Source organism: Ascaphus truei, unplaced genomic scaffold (assembly GCF_040206685.1).
Source record: "Ascaphus truei isolate aAscTru1 unplaced genomic scaffold, aAscTru1.hap1 HAP1_SCAFFOLD_809, whole genome shotgun sequence".
Classification (NCBI taxonomy): domain Eukaryota; kingdom Metazoa; phylum Chordata; class Amphibia; order Anura; family Ascaphidae; genus Ascaphus; species Ascaphus truei.
In genome coordinates, this window is record NW_027457144.1 from 9402 (window position 1) to 37134 (window position 27733).

At 53.2% G+C, this 27733-nt stretch overlaps 2 protein-coding genes across 3 annotated transcripts; one reads left to right on the forward strand and one right to left on the reverse strand.

The window, feature by feature from the left end:
- Positions 1–278: 278 nt before the first annotated feature.
- ZNF668 (zinc finger protein 668) lies at positions 279–8619 on the reverse strand. 2 transcript variants are annotated; one of them, XM_075584930.1, is made up of 2 exons: positions 8524–8619; positions 279–4530 (listed from the first exon to the last, which is right to left on the reverse strand). In XM_075584930.1, exon 2 carries the CDS (start codon positions 4515–4517, stop codon positions 2838–2840), a length of 1680 nt encoding a protein of 559 aa, XP_075441045.1. In that variant the 5' UTR covers positions 4518–4530; positions 8524–8619; the 3' UTR covers positions 279–2837. The 2 variants fall into 2 exon arrangements, with proteins under 2 accessions (XP_075441045.1, XP_075441043.1); XM_075584928.1 differs by having other exon boundaries at positions 8520–8619.
- Positions 8620–8994: 375 nt separating this feature from the next.
- On the forward strand, positions 8995–27733 carry ZNF646 (zinc finger protein 646). The gene is made up of 2 exons (XM_075584925.1): positions 8995–9687; positions 20657–27733. Exon 2 carries the CDS (start codon positions 20830–20832, stop codon positions 27286–27288), a length of 6459 nt encoding a protein of 2152 aa, XP_075441040.1. The 5' UTR covers positions 8995–9687; positions 20657–20829; the 3' UTR covers positions 27289–27733.

A 27733-nucleotide genomic window follows, 5' to 3' on the forward strand; every position in this document is an offset into this window, starting at 1 on the left:
GCTATCTATTCAAGCATTTTATTTAAATTTTATTGTATTAAATATTTTAGGTAACAACATTTTATTACTGCATAATGTACTGTTTGCCTATCTAAACACTAATCACATGTTCCTTATCCTCTCATTTCATCCTGTGAGCAAAATCCCGTGCGCTGACCAACCCACCATCTCCACTGTGGCTCCTCATCCTAACCGAAGAGGGGAAAAAGTGAGAGACGCCCCGGCACCAGAGCGGAGGAAGATCTGGGACTCACACCCAGAAGTGCGGAGGAAGATCTGGGACTCACACCCAGAAGTGCGGAGAAAGATCTGGGACTCACACCCAGAAGTGCGGAGAAAGATCTGGGACTCACACCCAGAAGTGCGGAGAAAGATCTGGGACTCACACCCAGAAGTGCGGAGAAAGATCTGGGACTCACACCCAGAAGTGCGGAGAAAGATCTGGGACTCACACCCAGAAGTGCGGAGAAAGATCTGGGACTCACACCCAGAAGTGCGGAGAAAGATCTGGGACTCACACCCAGAAGTGCGGAGGATCGATCAGCAGATGCCGATATCCCCGAGAGGGGAAACCTCTGATCCCACGGAGTGCATCTGTTACACCTTTGACATGTTTTAAAGAACTTACATATTGTAAGGGCCCATGTTAGAAGTGCTTTTCTATAATATAAAGCTTTTTTTACCGTTTGCATTAGTGCCCTCCTTCCTTTCTTCCTTCGAGTAGGATCAAAATAGGGGGAGAGGGGGGAAAGCCAGTAATGCCGAATAGTGTTAACTTCCAATGGACGTGTGCATTGTTAGCTGTGCCCTAACCCTGCGGCATAATGTGTTACTGGTTCCTCTTGAACTGCAAAGGCAAACCACGTCCCCCAAACCCTGACTCCCTCTCATTTGAAGTCGGGACCCTCCCCACAGAGAGAAAGACCACACACATTTTTTCTTTCAGTTCTCGTATTCATTGAATATTATTATTTGAGAGGCGTTTATACACCACCTCCTCGGTAATCCCAAGAACAGTTTAATGGGTACAGAATAATCGTGACCTAATACATCCCCCCTCTGTTTCCCCCCTGCAGGGGATCTGTAAAAATGTCCGCCTTCGCCAGTTTCTCTCGTTATTTGAACTTGATCCGTTCAGCATTTTCCCCGGCGTCAGTCTAGGATCTCAGACGCAAAAATACCCCACGCCGATCCCCTTTAAATTCACGCGCAATCCGTGTTCCTTTGCAAAAAAAAAAAAGGTTTCGATTGAAAACAGAGGTCCTGATCTTCCTTACAGAAAATATAACCAGACTTTAAGCAAAGATTGTGCCACTTTTGTTTCTTTGGAAATTAAGAGTTTTGTTTTTAAAATCGGGACCTCTGAATTTGGGGGTGGGGGTGCTATTGTCAACCAAGTGTTTACTAGCCCGTCCCTGTTAAAGCCAAGAAGAGGGGGCTTTGCCTGCACAACCCCCTGATTGCACAGCAATGTCACACAGAAGGGAGCAGCTGGAGGAACCCCCCCCCACCCCCCACCCCCAAGTCTCAGGTCGCCATTTTTACAATAGCGCAGAGGTAACACTCAAACCCTTGATTGCCATGCAAGGCTGCTCTCATCTGGCACTCAAGGTGTTAAAACGCCATTAATACCCTCAATAGGACTGCGCCTAAAAAAATTCAAAAGGGGCAAATGCCCATATCCAAGATGGCCGCTGACCAGCTTCCTGCGTGCCAGTCATCTGGAAGCAGCCATACGGATCCCAGGTACGGCTAGCCAAATTCGGGTGCGAGTTTCTGCTAAACCAAGGTGAGGGGGAATCCAGGAGGCGGGGGGAGACCCCTTCCAGGAGGCGGGGGGAGACCCCTTCCAGGAGGCGGGGGGAGAGCCCTTCCAGGAGGCGGGGGGAGAGCCCTTCCAGGAGGCGGGGGGAGAGCCCTTCCAGGAGGCGGGGGGAGACCCCTTCCAGGAGGCGGGGGGAGAGCCCTTCCAGGAGGCGGGGGGAGACCCCTTCCAGGAGGCGGGGGGAGACCCCTTCCAGGAGGCGGGGGGAGAGCCCTTCCAGGAGGCGGGGGGAGAGCCCTTCCAGGAGGCGGGGGGAGACCCCTTCCAGGAGGCGGGGGGAGAGCCCTTCCAGGAGGCGGGGGGAGACCCCTTCCAGGAGGCGGGGGGAGACCCCTTCCAGGAGGCGGGGGAGGGTGGGCAGTGGCTGCAGATACTCTGCGGTTGTGTGTGTTTATTTACATTATCCTGAAGCTTCTGCCAAAGCGCCTTGTACGGGCAGATATATAGCGTGCGGCACGGCAGGGCTGGCAGAGAACCGGTGCTGGCGTATGATGTAGCACTGTGATAGCTAACTGCAGTCCTCACGGGCCAGATTTTCAGAATATCCCTGCTTCAGCACAGGGGGCTCAATCAGTGGCTCAGTCCAAGACTGAGCCCCTGCGCTGAAGCAGGAATATCCCCAATACCTGGCCCTTGATGACTGAAGTTGGCCACTCCATTGACCGTCTGAGCCACCTGTGCTGAAGCAGGGATATGCTGCAAATCTGACCCGTTGATGGCCCTTGAGGACGGGAGTTGGCCACTCCTGCCGTAGCTAAGCCTACAAAGGAGAGAAGGCTGTTTGGCTATGAAGGAGGTGGAGATACCAGCAAACCGAGAACTACAGGAGGACTACCTGGTGACAGAGACACGTGACAGCCGGTGGGAAGGGACAGGCGGGGCGAGAGAGACTGCAGGAAAATAATTCGGCGTCAGGCGCCATTTCGGCTTCCATCTCAGAGAGAGCCGGGAATAGAAGAAACAAAACCGCGCACATACAGCCGTCGGCAAAGTCCTCCCTCGGAGCACGAGTTCAGCTGGACGTGGGCGACGGGTCGATCACGTCCATCTCGCCCCCGGCCACCTTCTCCAGGAAAGACACCAGCGGGTCGTAGAGCGGTGGGGGCTCTCCGGGCGCCGGGTGGAGAGTTAGCGTGGTCATCTCCTGCTCCTCGTCTTCCTCCTCCTTTGCCTCCCCGGCGTGCGTCCGCTGGTGCTTGCGCAGGTCGGAGGACGCCAGGAAGCCTTTCCCGCAGTGCGCGCAGACGTGGGGCCGCACGTCGCTGTGGATCCGCTGGTGCTTCTTCAGGCCGGCCCGGTCCACGAAGCCCTTCTCGCAGAGCTCGCAGCGGAAGGGCCGCATCTCCGGGTGGAGCCTCTGGTGCTTCCTCAGGTCCACCACGGTGGGGAACGACACCGCGCACTTCTGGCAGGTGGCGGGCCCAGCCCTGTCCCCGTTGCTCAGCGGCGTCCCCGGCGCCCCTTCCGCTTTGCGGTGAGTGCGCTCGTGCTTCCTCAGGCTGGACGACACCACGAAGCTCTTGCCGCACTCCTGGCACTTGAAAGGTCTCTCTCCGCTGTGCGAGCGCTGGTGTTTGCTCAGTCCCGAGCGCTCTGCAAAGCCTTTGCCGCACTCCTGGCACTGGAAGGGGCGCTCGGCGCTGTGCGACAGCCGGTGGCGCTTCAGGTCCCACGACGCCACGAAGCTCTTGTCGCAGTCGGGACAGCGGAAGGGCCTGTCGCCCGTGTGGATGCGCTGGTGCATGGCCAGGTCAGCCGGCTGCCGGAAAGGCTTCCCGCACTTGTCGCACTGGTACGGCTTCACGCCCAGGTGCGCCCGCTGGTGCCGGCGGAAGCTAGATGGGTCGGAGAACATCCGCCCGCACTGCGGGCACAGGTACGGCTTCTCCCCGGAGTGGGTGCGCTGGTGGCTCTGGTAGGACGACAGCTGCGTAAAGTCTTTGCTGCAGAGCGGGCACTTGTACGGCTTCTCCGCCGCGTGGATGCGCTGGTGGCACGTGAGGGAGGAGGCGCGGGAGAAGGCCTTGCCACAGTCGGAGCACAGAAACGGCTTCTCCCCAGTGTGGCTCCGCTCGTGGTTCTTCAGATCTTTCAGCTCGCTGTAGGCTTTCTGGCACAGGCTGCACTGGTGCGGCCGCAGCCCCGCGTGGCTCCGCCGGTGCTTCCGGAAAACCGAGGGGTCGGCGAAGACCTTGCCGCAGTCCGGGCAGGAGAAGGGGCGCTCGCCCGTGTGCAGCCGCTGGTGGATCCGCAGCTTGGAGGGTGTGGCGTAGGCTTTGCCACACTGCCCGCACGGGAAGGGCAGCTCCCCGCTGTGCGTGGCCATGTGGACCCGCAGGCAGATGGGCTGCATGAAGGACCTGCCACACTCCTGACACACAAAGGGCTTCTCGCCGGTGTGGCTCCGGGCGTGGTTGCGCAGCTCCGACACGGACTTGTAGGACTTGTCGCAGTGCGCGCACTGGTGCCGCTGCTTGCCCTGCGCCACCCTCCTTTGGTTGCGGGGCAGGGACGGGGGCCCCTCGGACTCGTGGGTCTGGCAGTGCCGCTGAGCGCGGGGTCGGTTCGGGAAGGTCTTGCGGCAGTTCAGGCAGCGGAAGCGACGGCCGGACGCCACGAAGCCGGGGGGCTCCGGCTCCAGCTCCACCTCCACTTCCACCTCCCCCAACAGCTCTGCTTTCAGGGACGCCATCTTTCCAAGAGCCCTGAGGAACCGAGACAAGAGAGGAGCTGAAGCAACACTCCCACTTCAATGCACAGCAAGGAATGGGGCGGATTCCATGCATCATACACACAGACAGGCGAGGGGATCGGACACATGCAGGTGCTGTGCTAAAACCTATATCAGGGGGCTCCACTCGTCCCCCCTCCTCCCAACAGGACAGGTTTTCAGGATATCCCAGCTCCAGCACAGGTGGCTCTGATTGAGCCATCTGTCCTGAAGCCGGGACTGATTGAGCCACCTGTGCTGAAGCTGGGATATCCAGAAAACCTGACCTGTTGGAGGGGGCTTGAGCTCCACTGGTCTATATGATATTTATTTGCGTGTTTAGAAGCAATTTCTGATTCCAATCAGTCCGCTCTTGTAATTTGCCCGTAAAATACATATTATAGAGGGATCACAGAAAATGGTCACAGGTGTGTGTGTGATAGAGAGATTGATATATATATATATATATATTTCTAAGATATGTTTGTGTGTAAGTCTGTAAGGAGAAGGAGAGAGAGAAAAGATCACAGGTGTGTGTGAGACATGCGAGTCTATAAGGATCACAGATATGCAAGAGATGTGTGTGTGTAAGGATCACAGTTGTGTGTGTGATATGGGTGTCTGTAAGGATCACAGGTGTGCGTGAGAGAGAGAGATGTGTGTGTGTGTAAGGATCCCAGGTGTGTGTGTGTAAGGAGCACAGTTGTGTGTGTGATATGGGTGTCTGTAAGGATCACAGGTGTGTGTGTGTGTAAAAATCACAGGTGTGTGATATGGGTGTCTGTAAGGATCACAGGTGTGTGAGAGGTGTGTGTGTGTGTGTAAGGATCACAGGTGTGTGTGTGAGAGAGGTGTGTGATGTGTGTGTGAGAGATATGGGTGTCTGTAAGGATCACAGGTGTGTGTGAGAGGTGTGTGTAAGGATCATAGGTGTGTGTATGAGAGAGGTGTGTGTGAGGTGTGTGAGAGATATGGGTGTCTGTAATGATCATAGGTGGTGTGTGTGTGTGAGATATGGGTGTCTGTAAGGATCACAGGTGTGTGTGAGAGGTGTGTGTGTGTGTGTGGATCACAGTTGTGTGTGTGTGTGTGTGTGATATGGGTGTCTAAGGATCACAGGTGTGTGTGTGTGTAAGAATCACAGTTGTGTGTGTGATATGGGTGTCTGTAAGGATCACAGGTGTGTGAGAGAGATGTGTGTGTGTGTAAGGATTACAGGTGTGTGAGAGAGAGATGTGTGTGTGTGTTAGGATCACAGTTGTGTGTGTGATATGGGTGTCTGTAAGGATCACAGGTGTGTGTGTAAGGATCACAGTTGTGTGTGTGATATGGGTGTCTGTAAGGATCACAGGTGTGTGTGAGAGAGGTGTGTGTGTGTGTGGATCACAGTTGTGTGTGTGATATGGGTGTCTGTAAGGATCACAGGTGTGTGTCTGTAAGGATCACAGGTGTGTGTGAGAGGTGTGTGTGTGCGAGAGGTGTGTGATGTGTGTGTGAGAGATATGGGTGTCTGTAAGGATCACAGGTGTGTGTGTAAGAATCACAGTTGTGTGTGTGATATGGGTGTCTAAGGATCACAGGTGTGTATGACAGGTGTGTGTAAGGATCATAGATGGTGTGTGTGGATCACAGTTGTGTGTGTGTGTGTGATAGATAGATATGGGTGTCTGTAAGGATCACAGGTGTGTGTGTAAGAATCACAGTTGTGTGTGTGAGAGGTGTGTGTAAGGATCACAGGTGGTGTGTGTGGATCGTGTGTGTGTGTGTGTGTGTGTGTGTGTGTGTGTGTGTGTGTGTGTGTGTGTGTGTGTGTGTGTGTGTGTGTGTGTGTGTGAGATATGGGTGTCTGTAAGGATCACAGTTGTGTGTGTGTGAGAGGTGTGTGTAAGGATCACAGGTGGTGTGTGTGTGGATCACGTGTGTGTGTGTGTGTGTGTGTGTGTGTGTGAGATATGGGTGTCTGTAAGGATCACAGTTGTGTGTGTGTGAGGATTACCAAGGAAGAGTGCAGTAAAGGAGCAAAAAGCGGAGCACAGCCTGTACAAAACCCTCTTTGACAACGCGCTATTGCAGCGCGAAATGCGTCAGAGTAGCCCTGCCATCCTCCGTTGTTGTCACCCTCCTAATAAAATGTATTTTTAACCCCATGTGGTTTGCTTAGCCCCAGTTTTTGTACAGCTGTGCACTGCTTTTTGCTCCTTCACTGGACTCCTTGCTGCTATCTCAGCTGGATGCAGGCACTTGAGGACACATTCCACCTAAATTGCGAGTACCACGTCTGCCATGTCTCTTTATGTGGATCAAGACAGACGTGTACCAAGCACGCTCCAGGCCCCAGGGTTAATCGCTTGTAGAAAAGAACCATAACTGCTTCATAGGCAGTATTTGGTTTTGTTTATCCTTCACATCCAGGAGATCCACATCGATATCTAGCTCTCTCTCTTTAACTTAAATGCCATGGGGAAAAGCGCGGGGCCTCTGCAAAAAGAAAGAATTTATTAAGTCCAACAAGCAAACCTTTAGCCGACGTTTCGGACCCAGGGGAACCGTCCTCAGGGGGGATATGCTTGTTGGAATCAATTCTTTATTTCCCCCCTGGTGCTGGGCTGGTACTTTGGATCACAGCTCTGGTCCTTATACTCTTAGGGCTCAATTATACCAAATGCTGCAGGGCGGCAGCGCTATTCTGTGACATCACCGAGTGATGCCGCCAAGCAGCATAGTGATTATACCAGGGAGCTGGTGGAGAGCAGGCAAGGAGGCGTGGCTGTGAGCGGTTTGCCCTCATTTGGTGGAACCGCTCACGTGAAGTGGTCATCGCCAGCCAAGAACAAATCTGCAGATCGCGCCAGGAGACAGCCGCCCTGCAGCTCCACGGGGCGCGCACACCACAACAGGTATGTGCGCTGCTATTGTTTTTTTAATGTTGTTTTTCCAGGCGCGAGCGCTTTCCTGTATAATCACGGCCTTAGTTAGCCCATTTTACCTTGCACCACATCTACCTGTACAGACCCTCTACTCTGTGTGTGTGTGTGTGTGTGTGTGTGTGTGTGTGTGTGTGTGTGTGTGTGTGTGTGTGGCTGGCCATCCTGCCTGAGATAGAGAGACACACAGTGAGAGACACAGACAGACATATGTATCTGTTGGCTTCCTGTTCTGCTCAGAACGGTGCTGGGAATGAAACAGAGAAGTTGAGGAGGGAGCACGGACAGACAAACAGTCAGAGCTCACACACACACTGTTGAGAGATCTATAGATACACACTGATGAGAGATCTATAGATACACACTGATGAGAGAGCTATAGATACACACTGATGAGAGAGCTATAGATACACTGATGAGAAATATAGAGATACTGATGATAGATAGAGATACACCGAGATACAGAAATATACATTGATATATGGGTAAACATTGATGACAGATATAGAGATACATTGATATATAGATATACATTAATAGTTACACATACATTCACAAATATAAATGATATACATTGATGATATATAGGTACACTAAAGGATAGATATATAGCTAGATACAATGTGGATAGATATACATTGATAGATAGATAGATAGATAGATAGATAGATAGATAGATAGATAGATAGATAGATAGATACACCGATAGCTATAGATAGGATTTATAGATAGGGTATAGATCGGTGATAGATAGACTGACAGCTATAGATAGATATAGAGATATATAGGAGATATACATAGATATGATATATAGATGCGAGATATATAGATATAGGAGATAGATATGAGATATATATATATATATATATATATATATACGAGAGAGAGAGTGAGATATGAGATAGATATATACACAGATGATATAGTTAGGATATAGATAGGAGATATAGATATTCAGCTTCAGGACCCGGGGGATGGACAGTGCTGGCACACACCCTGATAATGCTATATATATAATGCTATATATATAATGCTATATATATAATGCTGTATACTGTACCTGCCTCCTCTCACTGTACAGTCCTAGCAGTCACTGGGCCCCTCTATGTCCCCGCAGGGGGTTTCTGCTTCTGTTCCGGATGACAAATAGCAAGGGAATAAATGGGGGTGCGGCTGATAAGACTGCCTCGCCTATTGGTTGGCAGCCACTCACGTGTCTCCAGTATCATTGCGACGCTCCCTTGGCCGCGCCCCTTTTGTCAGCAAACAACGACGCCATATTGGGAGTGGCGGCAGGACGCGTGTCGCCGCCCAAGCCGTGGCCATCTTGGGAGGTCCTCTTCCCCCGGCTTGGGCAGCCATCTTGCCTTTTCGCACTGCCCTTCCTCCGCCATCTTTGAGACTGGCTCTCACCTCACCCAAGCGTACACGGGCAGCCATTTTAGAAGAGGGCAGCCTAGTCATGAGAGGCAGGCAGATAGGAACCGCCCCACACCTCGCGAGGGGGGGTGTCACAGAGAGAAACGCCAGCCAGCTGGGGGAAGACATTACCCGGTGCACATTTCCTGTTTCCTAGCAACAAAAGGAAGTGTTTGTTGTGTCGAGGGAGATGATATAAATGATTTCTTGTTATTTTTTCCTGAGGGGCTCGGGTCCTCTCTCAAGGGCTCAGAGGGGCCTGTGTGTGACTGATTCCCGCCTTTTTCTGAGGTAAACTCCCGCCTCGGGGCCTGCTCCCGCCGCCTGAGCCTCTCCCTCCCCAGGGCAGGCCCCTGCCTCACACTTTCTATATTAATTAAACCTCCACATCCTCCCTCATTCCGGTTGGATTTTGTTCCCCCCCCCCCCACAGGGGGGCCTTCCTCCTCATCCTCCCCTTCCTCACTGGGGTGACCGGACACTTTACCAACTTTTTTTTGGGCCTCCGCGTCCGACCTTCGCTATTTTAATTTTGTCGTTTTATTTTTGGGGTACAGATTATTTTTTTTCGCGGTGTACCGGGTTTTATTTTATTTTTTTTATGTGCCAGCGTTGTGGGGTTTTTTTGTTGTTTTTTTTTTTATAAAGACCGGCGGTCTCCGCTGCCCCCTCCCCCCCACCCCCCCGGGGGCTATATACGTGGCTGTCGGGGGCGGAAATGTCATTTTTGGGGTATTTATTTTTTCTTTGAGTAAAAAAATCGCCTTCAGAAGATCACGTTTAAAGAGCTGTCAGTGTACTGTGACATGGTAAGTAATGACCGAGAAGGCGCGTGCGTGTGTGTGTGCGTGCGTGCGTGTGTGCGTGTGCGTGTGCGTGTGTGTGTGTGTGTGTGTGTGTGTGTGTGTGTGTGTGTATATCTCTATTGTACAACACTTTATGTACCTAAAATTATACTTGGATACGTATGGGTTTTGTAACGTTCACATTAATCAGACGTTATAAGCCATATCGTATTTCTTATATATAAATGATCAATATCCATACATACTTTAACGTGTGTGTGTGTGTGTGTGTGTGTTGTGACTAGTTATTTTTCATATTGGGGTTTGTTGTCTATATACAGACGCGCCCTCGGATATATTTTGTGCAATACACCCTATATTACACAAACTACCTGTCCTGTGTGTGTCATAATGTGGTGTAAAAGCACTTTGCAGGCCAAGCTTAATCGTCATTTTTATTACTTGCCGCCATTATTTGTGGCCGCCTACATCAGCTGGGGGAGGATTTGTCCGCGTGGGAGACGTTCTCGCCCTAATTTCCATTTCCCATCCAGCTCAGCTGAACCCCAATTCAGCTCCGTCATCTTATCCTGCGTCCGTCATTGAAAAATTATCCGTCGTTGCGCCAAAGTCACCGACGCTCGTCGCTTGGATCAAAACCATAGTCTTGCGTGAGAAAATCGGGTGTAAATAAATATCAAACGGGAAACCATGGAAATACGGTGACGGGCCCTTTAACGGCATTTTTTAAGTATCATTTTATCCTCCCCGCTAGTGTCCTGATGTCTCTGACACTGCCGCGTTACTAAGGACCCCTCCGTAATCATGGCTTATGCAATTTATATGTCCCCGTCTGTGATCAACGCAATGGATGTGGGTGAACGTCCGAAAATAAGTCCATCGGTCAACTTAAGTCCTCGTCCAAGCTGAAGGCTCGCACACGCTCGTGCGCGACGCGTTGTCGGCGTGACGCAATGAGAGCGTCTGTAGTGAGCGCGTGCACGCGAGTTCAGAGAACGCTGCTTGAAAGGGACAAATCAATGTGTGTTTGTCATGACCGGGTAACGTGAACGGTTTGTCCCCGATGAGGGCGAATCGGCTCCGTGACGTCACGGCCTCGCCCCCCTCCGCGCACAGAAGCCCATTTTCCAATGGCTCCAGCTCGCTCGGCGCGTGACGGTGCTCGAGCGAGCGTGCATTGACCCTGGCCGGGGCCTCGGATCCGCCCCGCTGTAGCATTTATTACACCGCGCTAGGAATTGGCACGCAGTGACCTCATCTCCGCGTCGGCGCATGGTAAATAGAAGACGGAGTGGGAATTTCGCTCCCGATTATTACCCCGTTGTACCCGGGAGACTGTTCCCGGGGGTTAAGGCCTCGCAGAGGTGCGAGAGCCCGCGGCACTTAGCAAACACATGCTATGTAAGAAACGGTGACTTCAATACTTGTAATATATATTATTATTATTATTACCTGTCTCGCGCGTTTTTATATATTATTTTTTTGTTAAGATATCCAGGACACTAAATTTGACAAGTTTACACGTCGACGTGTTTTTCTTTTTCTCAGATTTGTAACCTTGTTGTTTTAGAAAGAAAAATGGCAACAAATTCTGCCGTGTTATGGCAGATTGTATCGCCTTCTAAACCTAGCAATGTAATCGTTCTAACAGCTGGTTTGCACTGGGCGTCTGGCAGCCTGCGGGCCGCGAGTGACGGCCCGTAGTCAGAGCATCACACAGCTGATCTGCACTGGGCGCCTGGCAGCCTGCGGGCCGCGAGTGACGGCGCGTAGTCAGAGCATCACACAGCTGATCTGCACTGGGCGCCTGGCAGCCTGCGGGGCGCGAGTGACGGCGCGTAGTCAGAGCATCACACAGCTGATCTGCACTGGGCGCCTGGCAGCCTGCGGGCCGCGAGTGACGGCCCGTAGTCAGAGCATCACACAGCTGATCTGCACTGGGTGCCTGGCAGCCTGCGGGCCGCGAGTGACGGCCCGTAGTCAGAGCATCACACAGCTGATCTGCACTGGGCGCCTGGCAGCCTGCGGGCCGCGAGTGACGGCCCGTAGTCAGAGCATCACACAGCTGATCTGCACTGGGCGCCTGGCAGCCTGCGGGGCGCGAGTGACGGCCCGTAGTCAGAGCATCACACAGCTGATTTGCACTGGGCGTCTGGCAGCCTGCGGGCCGCGAGTGACGGCCCGTAGTCAGAGCATCACACAGCTGATCTGCACTGGGCGTCTGGCAGCCTGCGGGGCGCGAGTGACGGCGCGTAGTCAGAGCATCACACAGCTGATCTGCACTGGGCGCCTGGCAGCCTGCGGGGCGCGAGTGACGGCCCGTAGTCAGAGCATCACACAGCTGATCTGCACTGGGCGCCTGGCAGCCTGCGGGGCGCGAGTGACGGCCCGTAGTCAGAGCATCACACAGCTGATCTGCACTGGGCGCCTGGCAGCCTGCGGGGCGCGAGTGACGGCGCGTAGTCAGAGCATCACACAGCTGATCTGCACTGGGCGTCTGGCAGCCTGCGGGGCGCGAGTGACGGCCCGTAGTCAGAGCATCACACAGCTGATCTGCACTGGGCGCCTGGCAGCCTGCGGGGCGCGAGTGACGGCGCGTAGTCAGAGCATCACACAGCTGATCTGCACTGGGCGTCTGGCAGCCTGCGGGGCGCGAGTGACGGCCCGTAGTCAGAGCATCACACAGCTGATCTGCACTGGGCGTCTGGCAGCCTGCGGGGCGCGAGTGACGGCCCGTAGTCAGAGCATCACACAGCTGATCTGCACTGGGCGCCTGGCAGCCTGCGGGGCGCGAGTGACGGCCCGTAGTCAGAGCATCACACAGCTGATCTGCACTGGGCGCCTGGCAGCCTGCGGGGCGCGAGTGACGGCGCGTAGTCAGAGCATCACACAGCTGATCTGCACTGGGCGCCTGGCAGCCTGCGGGCCGCGAGTGACGGCGCGTAGTCAGAGCATCACACAGCTGATCTGCACTGGGCGCCTGGCAGCCTGCGGGGCGCGAGTGACGGCCCGTAGTCAGAGCCTCACACAGCTGATCTGCACTGGGCGCCTGGCAGCCTGCGGGCCGCGAGTGACGGCGCGTAGTCAGAGCCTCACACAGCTGATCTGCACTGGGCGCCTGGCAGCCTGCGGGCCGCGAGTGACGGCGCGTAGTCAGAGCATCACACAGCTGATCTGCACTGGGCGCCTGGCAGCCTGCGGGGCGCGAGTGACGGCCCGTAGTCAGAGCATCACACAGCTGATCTGCACTGGGCGCCTGGCAGCCTGCGGGGCGCGAGTGACGGCGCGTAGTCAGAGCATCACACAGCTGATTTGCACTGGGCGTCTGGCAGCCTGCGGGCCGCGAGTGACGGCGCGTAGTCAGAGCCTCACACAGCTGATCTGCGCTGGGCGCCTGGCAGCCTGCGGGGCGCGAGTGACAGCCCGTAGTCAGAGCATCACACAGTTGATTTGCACTGGGCGTCTGGCAGCCTGCGGGGCGCGAGTGACGGCCCGTAGTCAGCATCACACAGCTGATCTGCACTGGGCGCCTGGCAGCCTGCGGGCCGCGAGTGACGGCCCGTAGTCAGAGCATCACACAGCTGATCTGCACTGGGCGCCTGGCAGCCTGCGGGGCGCGAGTGACGGCCCGTAGTCAGAGCATCACACAGCTGATCTGCACTGGGCGCCTGGCAGCCTGCGGGGCGCGAGTGACGGCCCGTAGTCAGAGCATCACACAGCTGATCTGCACTGGGCGCCTGGCAGCCTGCGGGGCGCGAGTGACGGCCCGTAGTCAGAGCATCACACAGCTGATCTGCACTGGGCGCCTGGCAGCCTGCGGGGCGCGAGTGACGGCCCGTAGTCAGAGCATCACACAGCTGATCTGCACTGGGCGCCTGGCAGCCTGCGGGCCGCGAGTGACGGCCCGTAGTCAGAGCATCACACAGCTGATCTGCACTGGGCGCCTGGCAGCCTGCGGGGCGCGAGTGACGGCCCGTAGTCAGAGCATCACACTGCTGATCTGCACTGGGCGCCTGGCAGCCTGCGGGCCGCGAGTGACGGCGCGTAGTCAGAGCATCACACAGCTGATCTGCACTGGGCGCCTGGCAGCCTGCGGGGCGCGAGTGACGGCCCGTAGTCAGAGCCTCACACAGCTGATTTGCACTGGGCGCCTGGCAGCCTGCGGGCCGCGAGTGACGGCGCGTAGTCAGAGCATCACACAGCTGATCTGCGCTGGGCGCCTGGCAGCCTGCGGGGCGCGAGTGACGGCCCGTAGTCAGAGCCTCACACAGCTGATCTGCACTGGGCGTCTGGCAACCTGCGGGGCGCGGGTGACGGCCCGTAGTCAGAGCATCACACAGCTGATTTGCACTGGGCGCCTGGCAGCCTGCGGGGCGCGAGTGACGGCGCGTAGTCAGAGCATCACACAGCTGATCTGCACTGGGCGCCTGGCAGCCTGCGGGGCGCGAGTGACGGCGCGTAGTCAGAGCATCACACAGCTGATCTGCACTGGGCGCCTGGCAGCCTGCGGGCCGCGAGTGACGGCCCGTAGTCGGCATCACACAGCTGATCTGCACTGGGCGCCTGGCAGCCTGCGGGGCGCGAGTGACAGCCCGTAGTCAGAGCATCACACAGCTGATCTGCACTGGGCGCCTGGCAGCCTGCGGGGCGCGAGTGACGGCCCGTAGTCAGAGCATCACACAGCTGATCTGCACTGGGCGTCTGGCAGCCTGCGGGGCGCGAGTGACGGCCCGTAGTCAGAGCATCACACAGCTGATCTGCACTGGGCGTCTGGCAGCCTGCGGGGCGCGAGTGACGGCCCGTAGTCAGAGCATCACACAGCTGATCTGCGCTGGGCGCCTGGCAGCCTGCGGGGCGCGAGTGACGGCCCGTAGTCAGAGCATCACACAGCTGATTTGCACTGGGCGCCTGGCAGCCTGCGGGGCGCGAGTGACGGCGCGTAGTCAGAGCATCACACAGCTGATCTGCACTGGGCGCCTGGCAGCCTGCGGGGCGCGAGTGACGGCGCGTAGTCAGAGCATCACACAGCTGATCTGCACTGGGCGCCTGGCAGCCTGCGGGGCGCGAGTGACGGCCCGTAGTCAGAGCCTCACACAGCTGATCTGCACTGGGCGCCTGGCAGCCTGCGGGGCGCGAGTGACGGCCCGTAGTCAGAGCATCACACAGCTGATCTGCACTGGGCGTCTGGCAGCCTGCGGGGCGCGAGTGACGGCGCGTAGTCAGAGCATCACACAGCTGATCTGCACTGGGCGTCTGGCAGCCTGCGGGGCGCGAGTGACGGCGCGTAGTCAGAGCATCACACTGCTGATCTGCACTGGGCGCCTGGCAGCCTGCGGGGCGCGAGTGACGGCGCGTAGTCAGAGCATCACACAGCTGATCTGCACTGGGCGCCTGGCAGCCTGCGGGGCGCGAGTGACGGCGCGTAGTCAGAGCATCACACAGCTGATCTGCACTGGGCGCCTGGCAGCCTGCGGGCCGCGAGTGACGGCCCGTAGTCAGAGCCTCACACAGCTGATCTGCACTGGGCGTCTGGCAGCCTGCGGGGCGCGAGTGACGGCCCGTAGTCAGAGCATCACACAGCTGATCTGCACTGGGCGCCTGGCAGCCTGCGGGCCGCGAGTGACGGCCCGTAGTCAGAGCATCACACAGCTGATCTGCACTGGGCGCCTGGCAGCCTGCGGGCCGCGAGTGACGGCGCGTAGTCAGAGCATCACACAGCTGATCTGCACTGGGCGTCTGGCAGCCTGCGGGGCGCGAGTGACGGCGCGTAGTCAGAGCATCACACAGCTGATCTGCACTGGGCGTCTGGCAGCCTGCGGGCCGCGAGTGACGGCCCGTAGTCAGAGCATCACACAGCTGATCTGCACTGGGCGTCTGGCAGCCTGCGGGGCGCGGGTGACGGCCCGTAGTCAGAGCATCACACAGCTGATCTGCACTGGGCGTCTGGCAGCCTGCGGGGCGCGAGTGACGGCCCGTAGTCAGAGCATCACACAGCTGATCTGCACTGGGCGTCTGGCAGCCTGCGGGGCGCGAGTGACGGCCCGTAGTCAGAGCATCACACAGCTGATCTGCACTGGGCGTCTGGCAGCCTGCGGGCCGCGAGTGACGGCCCGTAGTCAGAGCCTCACACAGCTGATCTGCACTGGGCGTCTGGCAGCCTGCGGGGCGCGAGTGACGGCGCGTAGTCAGAGCATCACACAGCTGATCTGCACTGGGCGTCTGGCAGCCTGCGGGGTGCGAGTGACGGCCTGTAGTCAGAGCATCACACAGCTGATCTGCACTGGGCGCCTGGCAGCCTGCGGGGCGCGAGTGACGGCGCGTAGTCAGAGCATCACACAGCTGATCTGCACTGGGCGTCTGGCAGCCTGCGGGGCGCGGGTGACGGCCCGTAGTCAGAGCATCACACAGCTGATCTGCACTGGGCGTCTGGCAGCCTGCGGGGCGCGAGTGACGGCCCGTAGTCAGAGCATCACACAGCTGATTTGCACCGTGATTTCTTTCACTACGCATGTCACTTCCTTCCCCCGGTGAAGGTTCAAGTTCAGGGACGTCTTGGTCGGTCCCAACTTGCATCCTATATTTGGGCAACAGTGGCCCGGGGCAGAAACATCAGCAGCTGGTGAATCCCATTATGAATAGGGGGAAGTCCTTCTTTTTTTAAGCTTGGAAACATGCAGCTTCTCGATAAATTCCAACGATTTTAGGATAGGTATTTTGTCTCAAATAAATTGCGACCCAACTGGTTTCCAGAATACTGATGAGGGCGACAGTTCCCATATCGCGAGTAAAGAAACGCAGACGGGATGGCGGCATGTTTAGTACGGTGTTGAACTTAGTTAGCAGACATGGGCACAGGTGTCTTTATCCTTTGTATGTTGTCCATTGGTTGACGGCTACTGTAAGCCAGAACTTCCATTCATTACGGTTTGGTTGTAAAGGAAGAGTTATTTTTTTGGGAGAAGGTTTAAGTGGTTTTATTTATTTTTATATACATCTGTGATCAATCACAAAGTTAGAGGCTTTTTAGAAAGTGAACAGAATGTAGCATCACCGCCGGCGTTGGGCCTACACAGGACGATGTGCGTGGTGTTTACATAGCACCGCCTGTAGTGCGAGCTGAGGGCCTTCCTGTATGTTTCACACCGTGTTGGTGTTTAGTCTTCCTGTTCCTTCACCCAATGACCGTAAGTGAGGGTGTTTGCTTACAGTAATCACTTATGATCCGAGTTGAGTCGACGGGAGAGTCCTCTGCAATGTTGCACCTTCACCGTGGCAAATTTTTGACCAAATAAAAATATTTTAGCTTTGTTCTTGTGTGCCAGGAGTGGCCAACCCCAGTCCTCAAGGGCCACCAGCAGGTCAGGTTTTAAGAATATCACAGCTTCAGCACAGAAGCCACCTGTGCTGAAACAGGGATATCCTTAAAACCTGACCTGTTGATGGCCCTTGAGGACTGGGGTTGGCCACTCCTGCTGTATGCCAAGGGGTTAACAGAATAAATAGCATTTCGTTAATGTACAAAACAGTTTTGAGAATTCCCATGGTCAGCCACGTTTAAAAGGACCATTGCAATTTAATCAGGTTTTTTTTTAAAATATATATTTTGGATGATTCGGGGGGGGGGGGGGGGGTAGGGCAGGAGGAATCGGCCTGAAGAAGGGCCCTTTGTGGTCCTGAGCTTGTACTCTTCTAAACCACGCGTAGGGTATTAAAGGTATCATTACCACCATGCTTTTCTGTGTTTATCCCCTTAAATGTCCACTTATTTGCTTTGTGTAAAAATATAAATAAATAATTTGTTGGGGAAGGAAAGAAAATTGAATTTGGGGAAATACAGCTAAACCCCGTTATAACGCGGGTCTCGGGGTCCACCCCGAGACCACCGCGTTACTAACGGGGTCGCGAGAAAAAAAAATGGCCGCCGCGCTTTAGCGCATATTCATCCCGCGGGACAGGAGATGGGAGCGGGCATGTCCCTCCGCTCCCCGCTTCCCCCTGTCACCGCGGGACAGGCCGCGGGGCAGGAGATGGGAGCGGGGATGTCTCTCCTGTCCCCGCTTCCCCCTGTCACCTCGGGACAGGCCGCGGGGCAGGAGATGGGAGCGGGGATGTCTCTCCTGTCCCCGCTTCCCCCTGTCACCTCGGGACAGGCCGCGGGGCAGGAGATGGGAGCGGGGATGTCTCTCCTGTCCCCGCTTCCCCCTGTCACCTCGGGACAGGCCGCGGGGCAGGAGATGGGAGCGGGGATGTCCCTCCTGTCCCCGCTTCCCCCTGTCACCTCGGGACAGGCCGCGGGGCAGGAGATGGGAGCGGGGATGTCTCTCCTGTCCCCGCTTCCCCCTGTCACCTCGGGACAGGCCGCGGGGCAGGAGATGGGAGCGGGGATGTCCCTCCTGTCCCCGCTTCCCCCTGTCACCTCGGGACAGGCCGCGGGGCAGGAGATGGGAGCGGGGATGTCCCTCCTGTCCCCGCTTCCCCCTGTCACCTCGGGACAGGCCGCGGGGCAGGAGATGGGAGCGGGGATGTCCCTCCTGTCCCCGCTTCACCCTGTCACCGCGGGACAGGCCGCGGGGCAGGAGATGGGAGTGGGGATGTCCCTCAGGTCGCCGCTTACCTCAGAACCATGCTGCCTGCATGGAGGTTGTAGCGGGGGGTTTCTTCTCCCCACCGCTGTCCCCGGTGCTCCCGCTGCCTGCGCGGGAGGAGGGGGGGGAGCGGGTGGTGGTGCTGGTCGCGGCCCGTCTGTGTAGAGTGAGAGAGTGTGTGTGTATGTATATATGGGAGAGAAAGTGTGTGTGTGTATATGGGTGTGTGAGTGTGGGTAAGTGTCTGAGTGTGTGTGAGTGTGTGTGAGTGTGTGTGAGTGTGTGTGAGTGTGTGTGAGTGTGTGTGAGTGTGTGTGAGTGTGTGTGAGTGTGTGTGAGTGTGTGTGAGTGTGTGTGAGTGTGTGTCTAAGTGTGTCTAAGTGTGTCTAAGTGTGTCTAAGTGTGTCTAAGTGTGTCTAAGTGTGTGTAAGTGTGTGTAAGTGTGAGTAAGTGTGTGTGAGTGTGTGTAAGTGTGTGTGAGTGTGTGTGAGTGTGTGTGAGTGTGTGTGTGAGTGTGTGTGAGTGTGTGTGTGTGTGTGTGTGTGTGTGTGTGTGTCTGTAAGTGTGCGTGAGTGTGCGTGAGTGTGCGTAAGTGTGCGTAAGTGTGCGTGAGTGTGCGTGAGTGTGTGTGAGTGTGTGTGAGTGTGGTCAGTGTGTGTGCAGTGTGTCAGTGTGAGCAATGAGCAGTGTGTGTGCAGTGTGCAGTGTGTGTGCAGTGTGGCAGTGTGAGCAATGAGCAGTGTGTGTGCAGTGAGTGTGTGCAGTGTGTCAGTGTGAGCAATGAGCAGTGTGTGTGCAGTGTGCAGTGTGTGTGCAGTGTGAGCAATGAGCAGTGTGTGTGCAGTGAGTGTGTGCAGTGTGCAAAAAAAAAATGTAAAAAAAATTTTTTAATTTTTTTTTTTTTTTTTAAAAACGGGAGCCACGGGAAAACCGCGTTATAACCGAATCGCGGTATAACGAGGCGCGTTATAACGGGGTTTAGCTGTATTATTTGACAGAATTTGGTCCGCGCTAGATGCCCCGTGTACATATTTTCTGACCATTTTTCAAGGGCGTGCTGCGTTTGCTGAGAACCGGGTCAGAGTATGAGCATTAGTCCTAAGAACTGGAATGCATACGGCTTGTTTCTGGTGGCGTGTATACACTAGGTGTGTCTGTTTGAGCAAAGCAGTGTGTATAGTCAGGATGTGTTTTTGTGAGAGGGAGGAAGCTGTGTATTGCGAGTGTGGGTGAGAAGAATGTGGACCTTGGTTTGCGCAGCTGTTTGTATGGCGGCTGTGTTGGTGTAACTAGCTTCAGTTCTGTGCCCTGTCTTGGATTTGGCAATGTGCAAAATCAGACCATACATTCTGCGTGCGGTAATATGCCAGGCCATCCCTGGTGGTGACCTCTCTTCTTGGGGTTAAGTTACTATCTTCGGGCAACACCAGCTACCCCAGGTTTTAAAAATAACCAATAAACGTTTACATTACAGATTTTGTAAAGGAGACATTAAAAAATACCAAAGTATTAGCTTGATTGGTACCATAGCGGTCTCATTGGGAATCTCTAAAAATAAGGTCGGGGACCATTATTACCAGGAATTGGAAAATGCTGTTCTCCTGAAATTTTGTGTGTGTGTGTGTGTGTGTGTATCAGGAGGCAGAGAGGTGCGAGGGTTGGATGTGAGAGTCAGTGTGTGGGTGAGGAGAGTGGGGGGATCGGAGTGCAGGAGACAGAGGGGTGGGACTAGGCGGAGCTGATAGCAGAGTCCCTGTGTGTGTTTGTGTGAGTCACAAAAACACAGTGACACAGAGCCAACAGGTGGGGAGGGGTAGCCTGAACAACCCTCCCCCCCATTATGCCTAACATAATGCCGGCTCCTAAAAATGTTGTCTTGCTCCCAACCAAGTGTCTTCTATTTTCGCTCACCCCTGACTCTAACAAATGTTATGTTTTACATACATGGTGAATTTAGGTATTGTCTTAAAGCGTTTCATACATGGCAGTTCTGATATAACTTTGGTTCACAATAACTCTGTTTTAGTAGTTTGGCACACATCTACCTGCCCTAACGTCACTTTCAAGAATTTATTTATGAGTTGTAACCCTTAAACCACTGCTGCCATGATGCCACACTCTTACTTTACCATTTGACCCCATTCAATCCTCATCAGAAAAATACACTAGTGATATAAAATGAAGACCATTCAGTGTTTTTTTTTTTTTTTTCCAATTTATCTGCAGTTTGATTCTCAGTGTTGCATTTATTATCATAAAGAATGACTCCCTAACACTGAAGGCGGCTTGTAAGAATTCTCTCATTCAACTAACATGTTATTTCTCAATATTGATGGTGATATCTTTTTTTCTTATGACTTATTTACAACTTTGGATGTCTTTTACAGGTCACCAGTGCTGGGCCTTGGCCTGAAAGCACATCAAAGATGTTGAACACCTACCTCGAGACTTCACCATACCTGGAAGTGACTCCGAAGGCCTTGTTTCCAGAGTTGAGAGAACCTTTTGTGATGGGTGGAGAGTTCATGCTGTGAACCACCTAATCCATTCCGAGTCAGACATGGACGAAAGCTATTTGGCCGACCATGTGGATGGGGCTTCTGACAATCCTCTGAGCTGCGACCAGTGCCCCAGCGCCTTCTCTAGCTTGCCTGAGTTGGAGAGCCACCTGGAAACCCACAAGGAACAGAGACCGTACAAATGCGACCAGTGTGGTAGAAGCTACCGTCATGCCGGCAGTCTGGTGAATCATAAAAAGACCCATGAAGTAGGCCTCTACACATGCCTGATCTGCCAGAAAGAGTACTCCAACCCCATGGGCTTGAAAAACCACCTGCGGACTCACTCGGAAGAGAAGCGTTTTAGGTGCGACGAATGTGGAGAAGGCTTCCGTATGTCACGACAGCTTTCCAGTCACCGAAAGGCTTCCCATGGCTTTTACTCTGCATCCAATGGGGAAGACCTTGCGAGCAGCCAAGAAAACCCTGACATGCCGGTTCCTGTCTTGGTCGAGAACAGCAGTTTACTTAGCAACTTGGAAAACTATATTGCTGAATCGATGGTGCCAGGAGACTTCTCCCAGCTGGTCCCAAAGTATTACCAAGATGTAAAGCCCCCAGAAGAGGATATGGAAAAGCCTGAGGCACCTATAGAAGAAATGGAAGATCAGTTGGCTGATAGCAGCTTTGCAGAACGTCGCTACAAATGCAACCAGTGTGGGAAAGCTTACAAACACGCAGGTAGCCTGGCCAACCACAAGCAGAGTCATACGGTGGGTGTGTACCAGTGTGCCATCTGCTACAAGGAATTCTCCAACCTCATGGCTATGAAGAACCATTGCCGCCTCCATTCACGCTGCAAATCCTCTTGTTCCTCCAAAAAGCTGGCAAACCACCTGGCGGCAGAAGAAGAATCAAATCCACCCCCAAATGCTACTTCACTCCCTGAAGAATCTATGGAAAGGCATCTTGATCAACAAAGACTGTCAGACATATCGGAGAGCAGCACCTCGGAGGAAGAGACAATGAAAGCGCAACGCATGCTGGGCAATTTCCAGGATGCTGGGCATGGCTCTTTAGATACCTCGGTGAAGACCATCAAAAAAGAGAGCAGTGAAACGTTGAGCTTAGAGCCCCTGCTACAATTTTCAAGCAAAGAAAATCTAGTGCAAGAAAAACAGAGTACAAAGGACCACAAATATTTACCCATCTGCAAGGATGAGACTACTGAGCACCAGATTGAGCAACAAGGATCGGAAGGCACTGATGAAGAAGAAGCCAAGCCTGGGGAGAACTTGGAAAACAGGCCTTTTATGTGCCAAGAGTGTGGAAGGACATACAGGCACGCTGGGAGCCTTATTAATCACAAAAAAACGCACCAGACCGGGGTATATAGCTGCTCCCTATGTTCCAAGCAGCTGTATAACATGGCAGCCTTGAAAAACCACCTCCGAGCCCACTTCAAATCCAGGGCAGGAAGGAAGCTGGAGGACACTTTCTTCCACTCTACCAGCTTCACCCATGAGCTCTCCAAGGGCGCAGTGGAGTTATACCAGTGCAACATCTGTACTGAAGTTTTAACATGTGAGAGAGACTTCCTGCAGCACCAAGCGCTTCACCCAGAAGTAGGCATGATGGAGGAAGCCTGCAGTGATGTCCAACATACTGAAGAGGTTCCTACATCAGATAACTGTTGGGGGGAGAATCTCCAGAGTTCAAAAGGCAGCAGCGAGGACTCTGCTTATTCAAGTGGTGCTGGGATTCCAGATGCGATTAAGCGGGAGGTGGAGAACCTCGCTCTTCAGCGGCCCATGCAGCAATGGAGCCAAGAGGAATCTGCAGAAATGCCCCCAGAGAGCGCTAAGAAAGACAACCCTAGCCCCAGTTTCCAAAAAACATTGCCTTACTCTGAGCAATCTGTAGAAGATGATCGCACTGTTTCAAAAGAGATGGACTCCTCTGAATTGGAAGAACAAGGCCTGTCATCCGACAATCGTCCATATAAATGTGAGACCTGCGGAAGGGCGTACCGACACAAGAGTAGCTTGTTGAATCATAAGCTCACACATCAGACAGGGACCTATCAATGCTCTCTCTGCCCCAAGCAATACTCTAACCTAATGGCTCTGAGAAACCACACACGGTTCCATTCTCGATCGCGCGCAGGAAAACGGGATAACACTTCCAAGCATCGGACAAACTTGCGAGGTCGCCAGCTGGGACTCGGCAAGCGAGGACAATTACCAAAAAAGACCAGCTCCACACGTGGAGCATCTTTTCAAATGAACCTAAATGACAAGTTGTATGTGACTCCCAAGCTTGAAACTGATGCTGACGGTGCAGAAGGAACATCGGGAGAGTCACACATCTGTGGCTCCTGCGGGAAGTTTTTTTTCAGTGCCAAGAACTTCCGAACTCACAGGCAGCGCTGTAATAAAAATGTGGCAGCCTCAGCTTCCAAAGAGATCTCCACAGACTCAAAAGGCGATATTGGCATGTTCATTAGTTCTGAAGACCGTGTTTGCAAAACAGAAGAGCCAACAGAGCCTCCAGGAAGAGGTCCAGAAACCCAACCAGGACGGAGGGTATATGACTGCGACCTTTGTGGAAAGACATACAGGCACTCGGGGAGCTTAATCAACCACAAGCGGACCCATCAAACTGGAGACTACAGTTGCTCGATCTGCTCCAAGCAAGTACACAACCTGGCTGCCTTAAAAAATCATCTCCGAATTCACCACAAGGGCAAGAGGGGGAGAAAGGCAGAAGTTAACAGGTCTGAGTTTCTGTATCCTGATGCGTGTTTCTCCCAGGACAAGAAGGGATTGTTTGGTTGCGTAAGCTGCAAAGAATTCTTCCAAAGTGAAGAAGAACTGGTGGTCCATCAAGAGGTGCATATGGCACTAGAAGGAGACAGTTGGGAGCACCAGGCAGAAGAGGCAATTGAACCAGATGTTGAACAGGACTTTAAAAATCACCCAGGAGCAGAGGGAGACCATAATGACCCTGTCTACGAAGATGTTGGAGACCATAATATCCCGGATTGTTCCATTACTTCAGAAGACGACTTGCTAAGGCAACAAAACGAAGACTGTGACAGTAAAGACGTGAATTCTGCAGGAGAAGAAACTGAAGGTCTCGTTTATACATGTGAAGAGTGCGGGGATGTGTTCAGTAGTCTGGAGAGTTTAAATGACCATAAACACACCCATCAAACTGGCATATACCAGTGTTCTTTTTGTCCCAAAGAATACCCTAATCTCTTAGCCTTGAGAAATCATTTTCAGTCCCACACCCAGGCACTTAGGAACAACAACAGAGACATCTTAGATGGTTCAGAGAATAAGGAACATGCAGAGGACCGTCTGTCTGTAGGTCACAGTTATGACTGTGGCCACTGTGGAATGGTTTTCTCCAATGAAACAGATTTCCACCAGCACCAGGTGGCACATGAAAATCAAGTGATGCATGACACACCTCCTGGCCTGAACACTGAAGGGCAGGTATCAGAGTTTCCATTCCCCATGCATTCTTCTGAGAGGGAGCTGTTAAGGCGAATAAAGAACGAAATGGAGGACACTGAAGGGGATCCCAGTGATGCTGATGGAGGACCTCACCTATCCCACATCTGTGGCTTCTGTGGCAAAACTTATGATGACCTGGAGAGCTTGAAGGTCCACAGCTTGAGCCACAGTAACGAAGAGAGGCTATCTGCAGATGAAACTCGCACTCATCCTGCAGTGGATTTTGAGAATAATAGCCTGCATTTAAGCCTAGGGTTAAAAGAAGAAGACTCTGGGGAGCCTCTGAAGAATGGGGAAGGGCCAGAGAATCGTCCATATACTTGTGACCAGTGTGGAAAGACATACCGGCATGGTGGAAGCCTAGTGAATCATAAAAAGACCCATCTTGTTGGAAATTTTCAGTGCTTTGCATGTTCTAGGCAGTACCCTAACTTGGCAGCTTATAGGAACCACCTACGCCACCATCCCAAATGTAAGAGTCAGGCTGCACTCGGAAATCTGCATGAGCTGCCCAGTACATACGCTGGTGACACCGGAGAGCTGTTTAGCTATATTTCTACCCCCAGACTGTCTCTGTCAGATCCATATGCCTCTAATCTTCTGTACTGTAACTCTGAACCATGCACGGAACCTATATCTAAAGAAAACGCCAACTTAGAAGTGCATCCTTCTTCCCAAATTCACCCCCAAACTAATATAAAAAATACCAAGGCATCAAGTAGAAGGTCTGGCACAAAATCTATAAGAAAACCGAGCAAAAGACGCATAGGCCTGACAAATCGGAGCTTTGATGATACAGTTCCAGGCACATCCTTAAATGATTCTCTCAATGTGTCCAATGCAAATGACAAATCCATTAAAATATGTGAATTTTGCGGTAAATTCTTCTTTGGACCAAAGGAGCTAGTAAAACATTTATCCGGCAATTGCAACGGCTACACCGAGAACACCAGGCATTCCCTTGATGCACATCAGGCAATGGACGGAGAAGGGGAACAACCATCATCTATCACAGGGTTACTCCAGACCAGGGAGGCAGGAGAAATGGGTTTCCATCAACGTCCGTTCCGTTGTGAAGTATGCGGAAGGAGCTACAGGCACGCAGGAAGTCTAATCAACCACAAGCAGACTCACAAGACTGGCATCTTCCGGTGTGCCATATGTCAGAAGCGTTTCTTTAACCTTATGGCGATGAAAAACCACAACCGCATACACTTTGAGTTGAAGAGGCACAAATGCCTGGACTGCGGTAAAGCTTTTCGCCTGCATAAGCAACTGGACACTCACCAAAGAATTCACCGGGATAGGGCTGCAGCCAAAAAGCCAGGGCGACGCAACCGCAGAGGGACAAAAACTCGCAGAGTTACTCTGGCAAAGCGAAAAGGTTCACCCTCCCCTAGTGTCTCTAACATTCAGTGTGATCTTCTTTTGAATCGGGGGGCTGGTGTGGATGAAAATAATTCACACCCTGATGTTCCAGTGCAAAATCTTATAAAGAATGAACTGAACCCTGACTCGCGACCCTACCAGTGCGAGGAGTGTGGGAGGTCATACCGACATGCAGGGAGCCTTGTTAATCACAAGAAAAGCCACACTATGGGCCAATACTGCTGCTCAATTTGTGATAAGACCTATCCCAACCTCATGGCCATGAAGAACCATCAGCGTACTCACTATGAGGTGAAGAGGCACCATTGCCGAGAGTGTGGAAAAGCCTTCAAGTGGCAGAGACAGCTAAACAGACACCAGCTTGTTCATGTCCAAGAGATTGCCCAATCTAATTCCCTGCAAAACCCTAGTAATCAACCACTGCTAGAGAGTCAAGTTGGGGAAGAACCCCTAGGGCAAGAGACACCCTCCATTCAATCGAGGAAACTGGGGCGATCTCGTAAAAGATCACGAAGCACTGGTAGTGAAACATCCACAAGTGCAAAGGAAACCACCCCAATAAGCCAGAGCCCATCATCACCATTAAAGCCGAGCTGTCCAGACTGCGGAATCTTATTTCTCAGCCATGAGGAACTCGAAAGTCACCCATGCAGGGAAAGCAATATTGGCATTGACCATTGGCAGTCAGTCTTGGAATTTAGCCAAAGCCAGGCAGATGGGTCCCTAGACCCTACAGAAGAACACCAGGCATCGGAGCGGCCTTATCAGTGCAATCTATGTGGCCGCACCTATAGACATGCTGGAAGTCTACTGAACCACAAGAACACTCACAAGACTGGGGTGTACAAGTGCTCCATTTGCCTCAAGCAGTTTTTCAACCCAATGGCTATCAAGAACCATCTTCGTACTCACACTGCCGAGAAACGCTTCCAGTGCCTTGAATGTGGAAAAGCATTCCGGGCTTCCCGGGAGCTGATCTGCCACCGTAGGGTCCACACCGGCGAGAGGCCCTTCCATTGCCCAATCTGCAACCGTGGCTTTAGCAGTAAACTGACCCTCAGGCACCACCAACGAACTCACAAAGAAGTACAGTTGTTTCCTCCTCCACCACTTTCTCCCTCCCTTCCAAAGGAGGCAGGTACAAAGAACAGCGACGAGGACCCATCGGTGTCAAATGAAGACATCCCCAGCCAAGATACCCCAAACAGCCAAGAAGAGCGTAGATTCAAGTGCAACCAGTGTGAGAGATCTTACCGCCATGCTGGCAGTCTGCTGAACCACAAGAAGACTCACAGCACAGGTGTCTACCAATGCCCTGCCTGCAGCAAGGAATTCTTCAACCTCCTTGCCCTGAAGAACCACCTCCGCATTCACTCCGACCAGAACCGATACCCGTGCCAGGACTGTGACAAAGCCTTCCGTGTTGCTAGCCGTCTTGCCACGCACCGCAAGATCCACGAGCAGGGGGGACCCTTCACCTGCCCGCTTTGCAACAAGTGCTTTTTCCGCCGCTCAAGCTTCAAGCGACACCAACTGACACACCGCACCCAAGACACTGACGCTCTGGAACCTCAAGCCGTGGGCAATTTCATGGTGGAAGTGGCATGAAGGCAGACAAGGGAGGGTTTGGGGTGGTTGGTGGGGGGTAGATGTGCAAACTCATTCACACAAGCCTCCCCGTCTGATAAGACCGATGACTGACTCCATTCTTTTTTTTTTTTGTTTTGTTTTTTTAACACCCAACCGCGTGCTATGAAAACTTTTTAAAGGTTGATCACTTGTAGATAAAAAGATTCTTAAGACCGGACGTGTAAAATTACTTTTAAGAGAAACTGAAAAAAATGAAATAACCGTGGTACAGAGTTTTTTTTGTTTTTTTATTATTATTATTTTTTTTCCCCTCTATCCCTCCCCCGCCGCCCCCCCCTCGCATTCTCCTTATTTTATTTGAATGAATTAAAATGTAAAAAAAAAAAAAAAAAGTAGGGATGTAACTTCTCCTTACCAGACGCACTTCTGTGGGAACGAATAAACAAATGGTGCTTTAACAGAA

Excerpts from the sequence above, each read along its gene's own strand:
- ZNF668 (XM_075584930.1), bottom strand. The coding sequence starts at position 4,517 with ATGGCGTCCCTGAAAGCAGAGCTGTTGGGGGAGGTGGAAGTGGAGGTG.
- ZNF646 (XM_075584925.1), top strand. The coding sequence starts at position 20,830 with ATGGACGAAAGCTATTTGGCCGACCATGTGGATGGGGCTTCTGACAAT.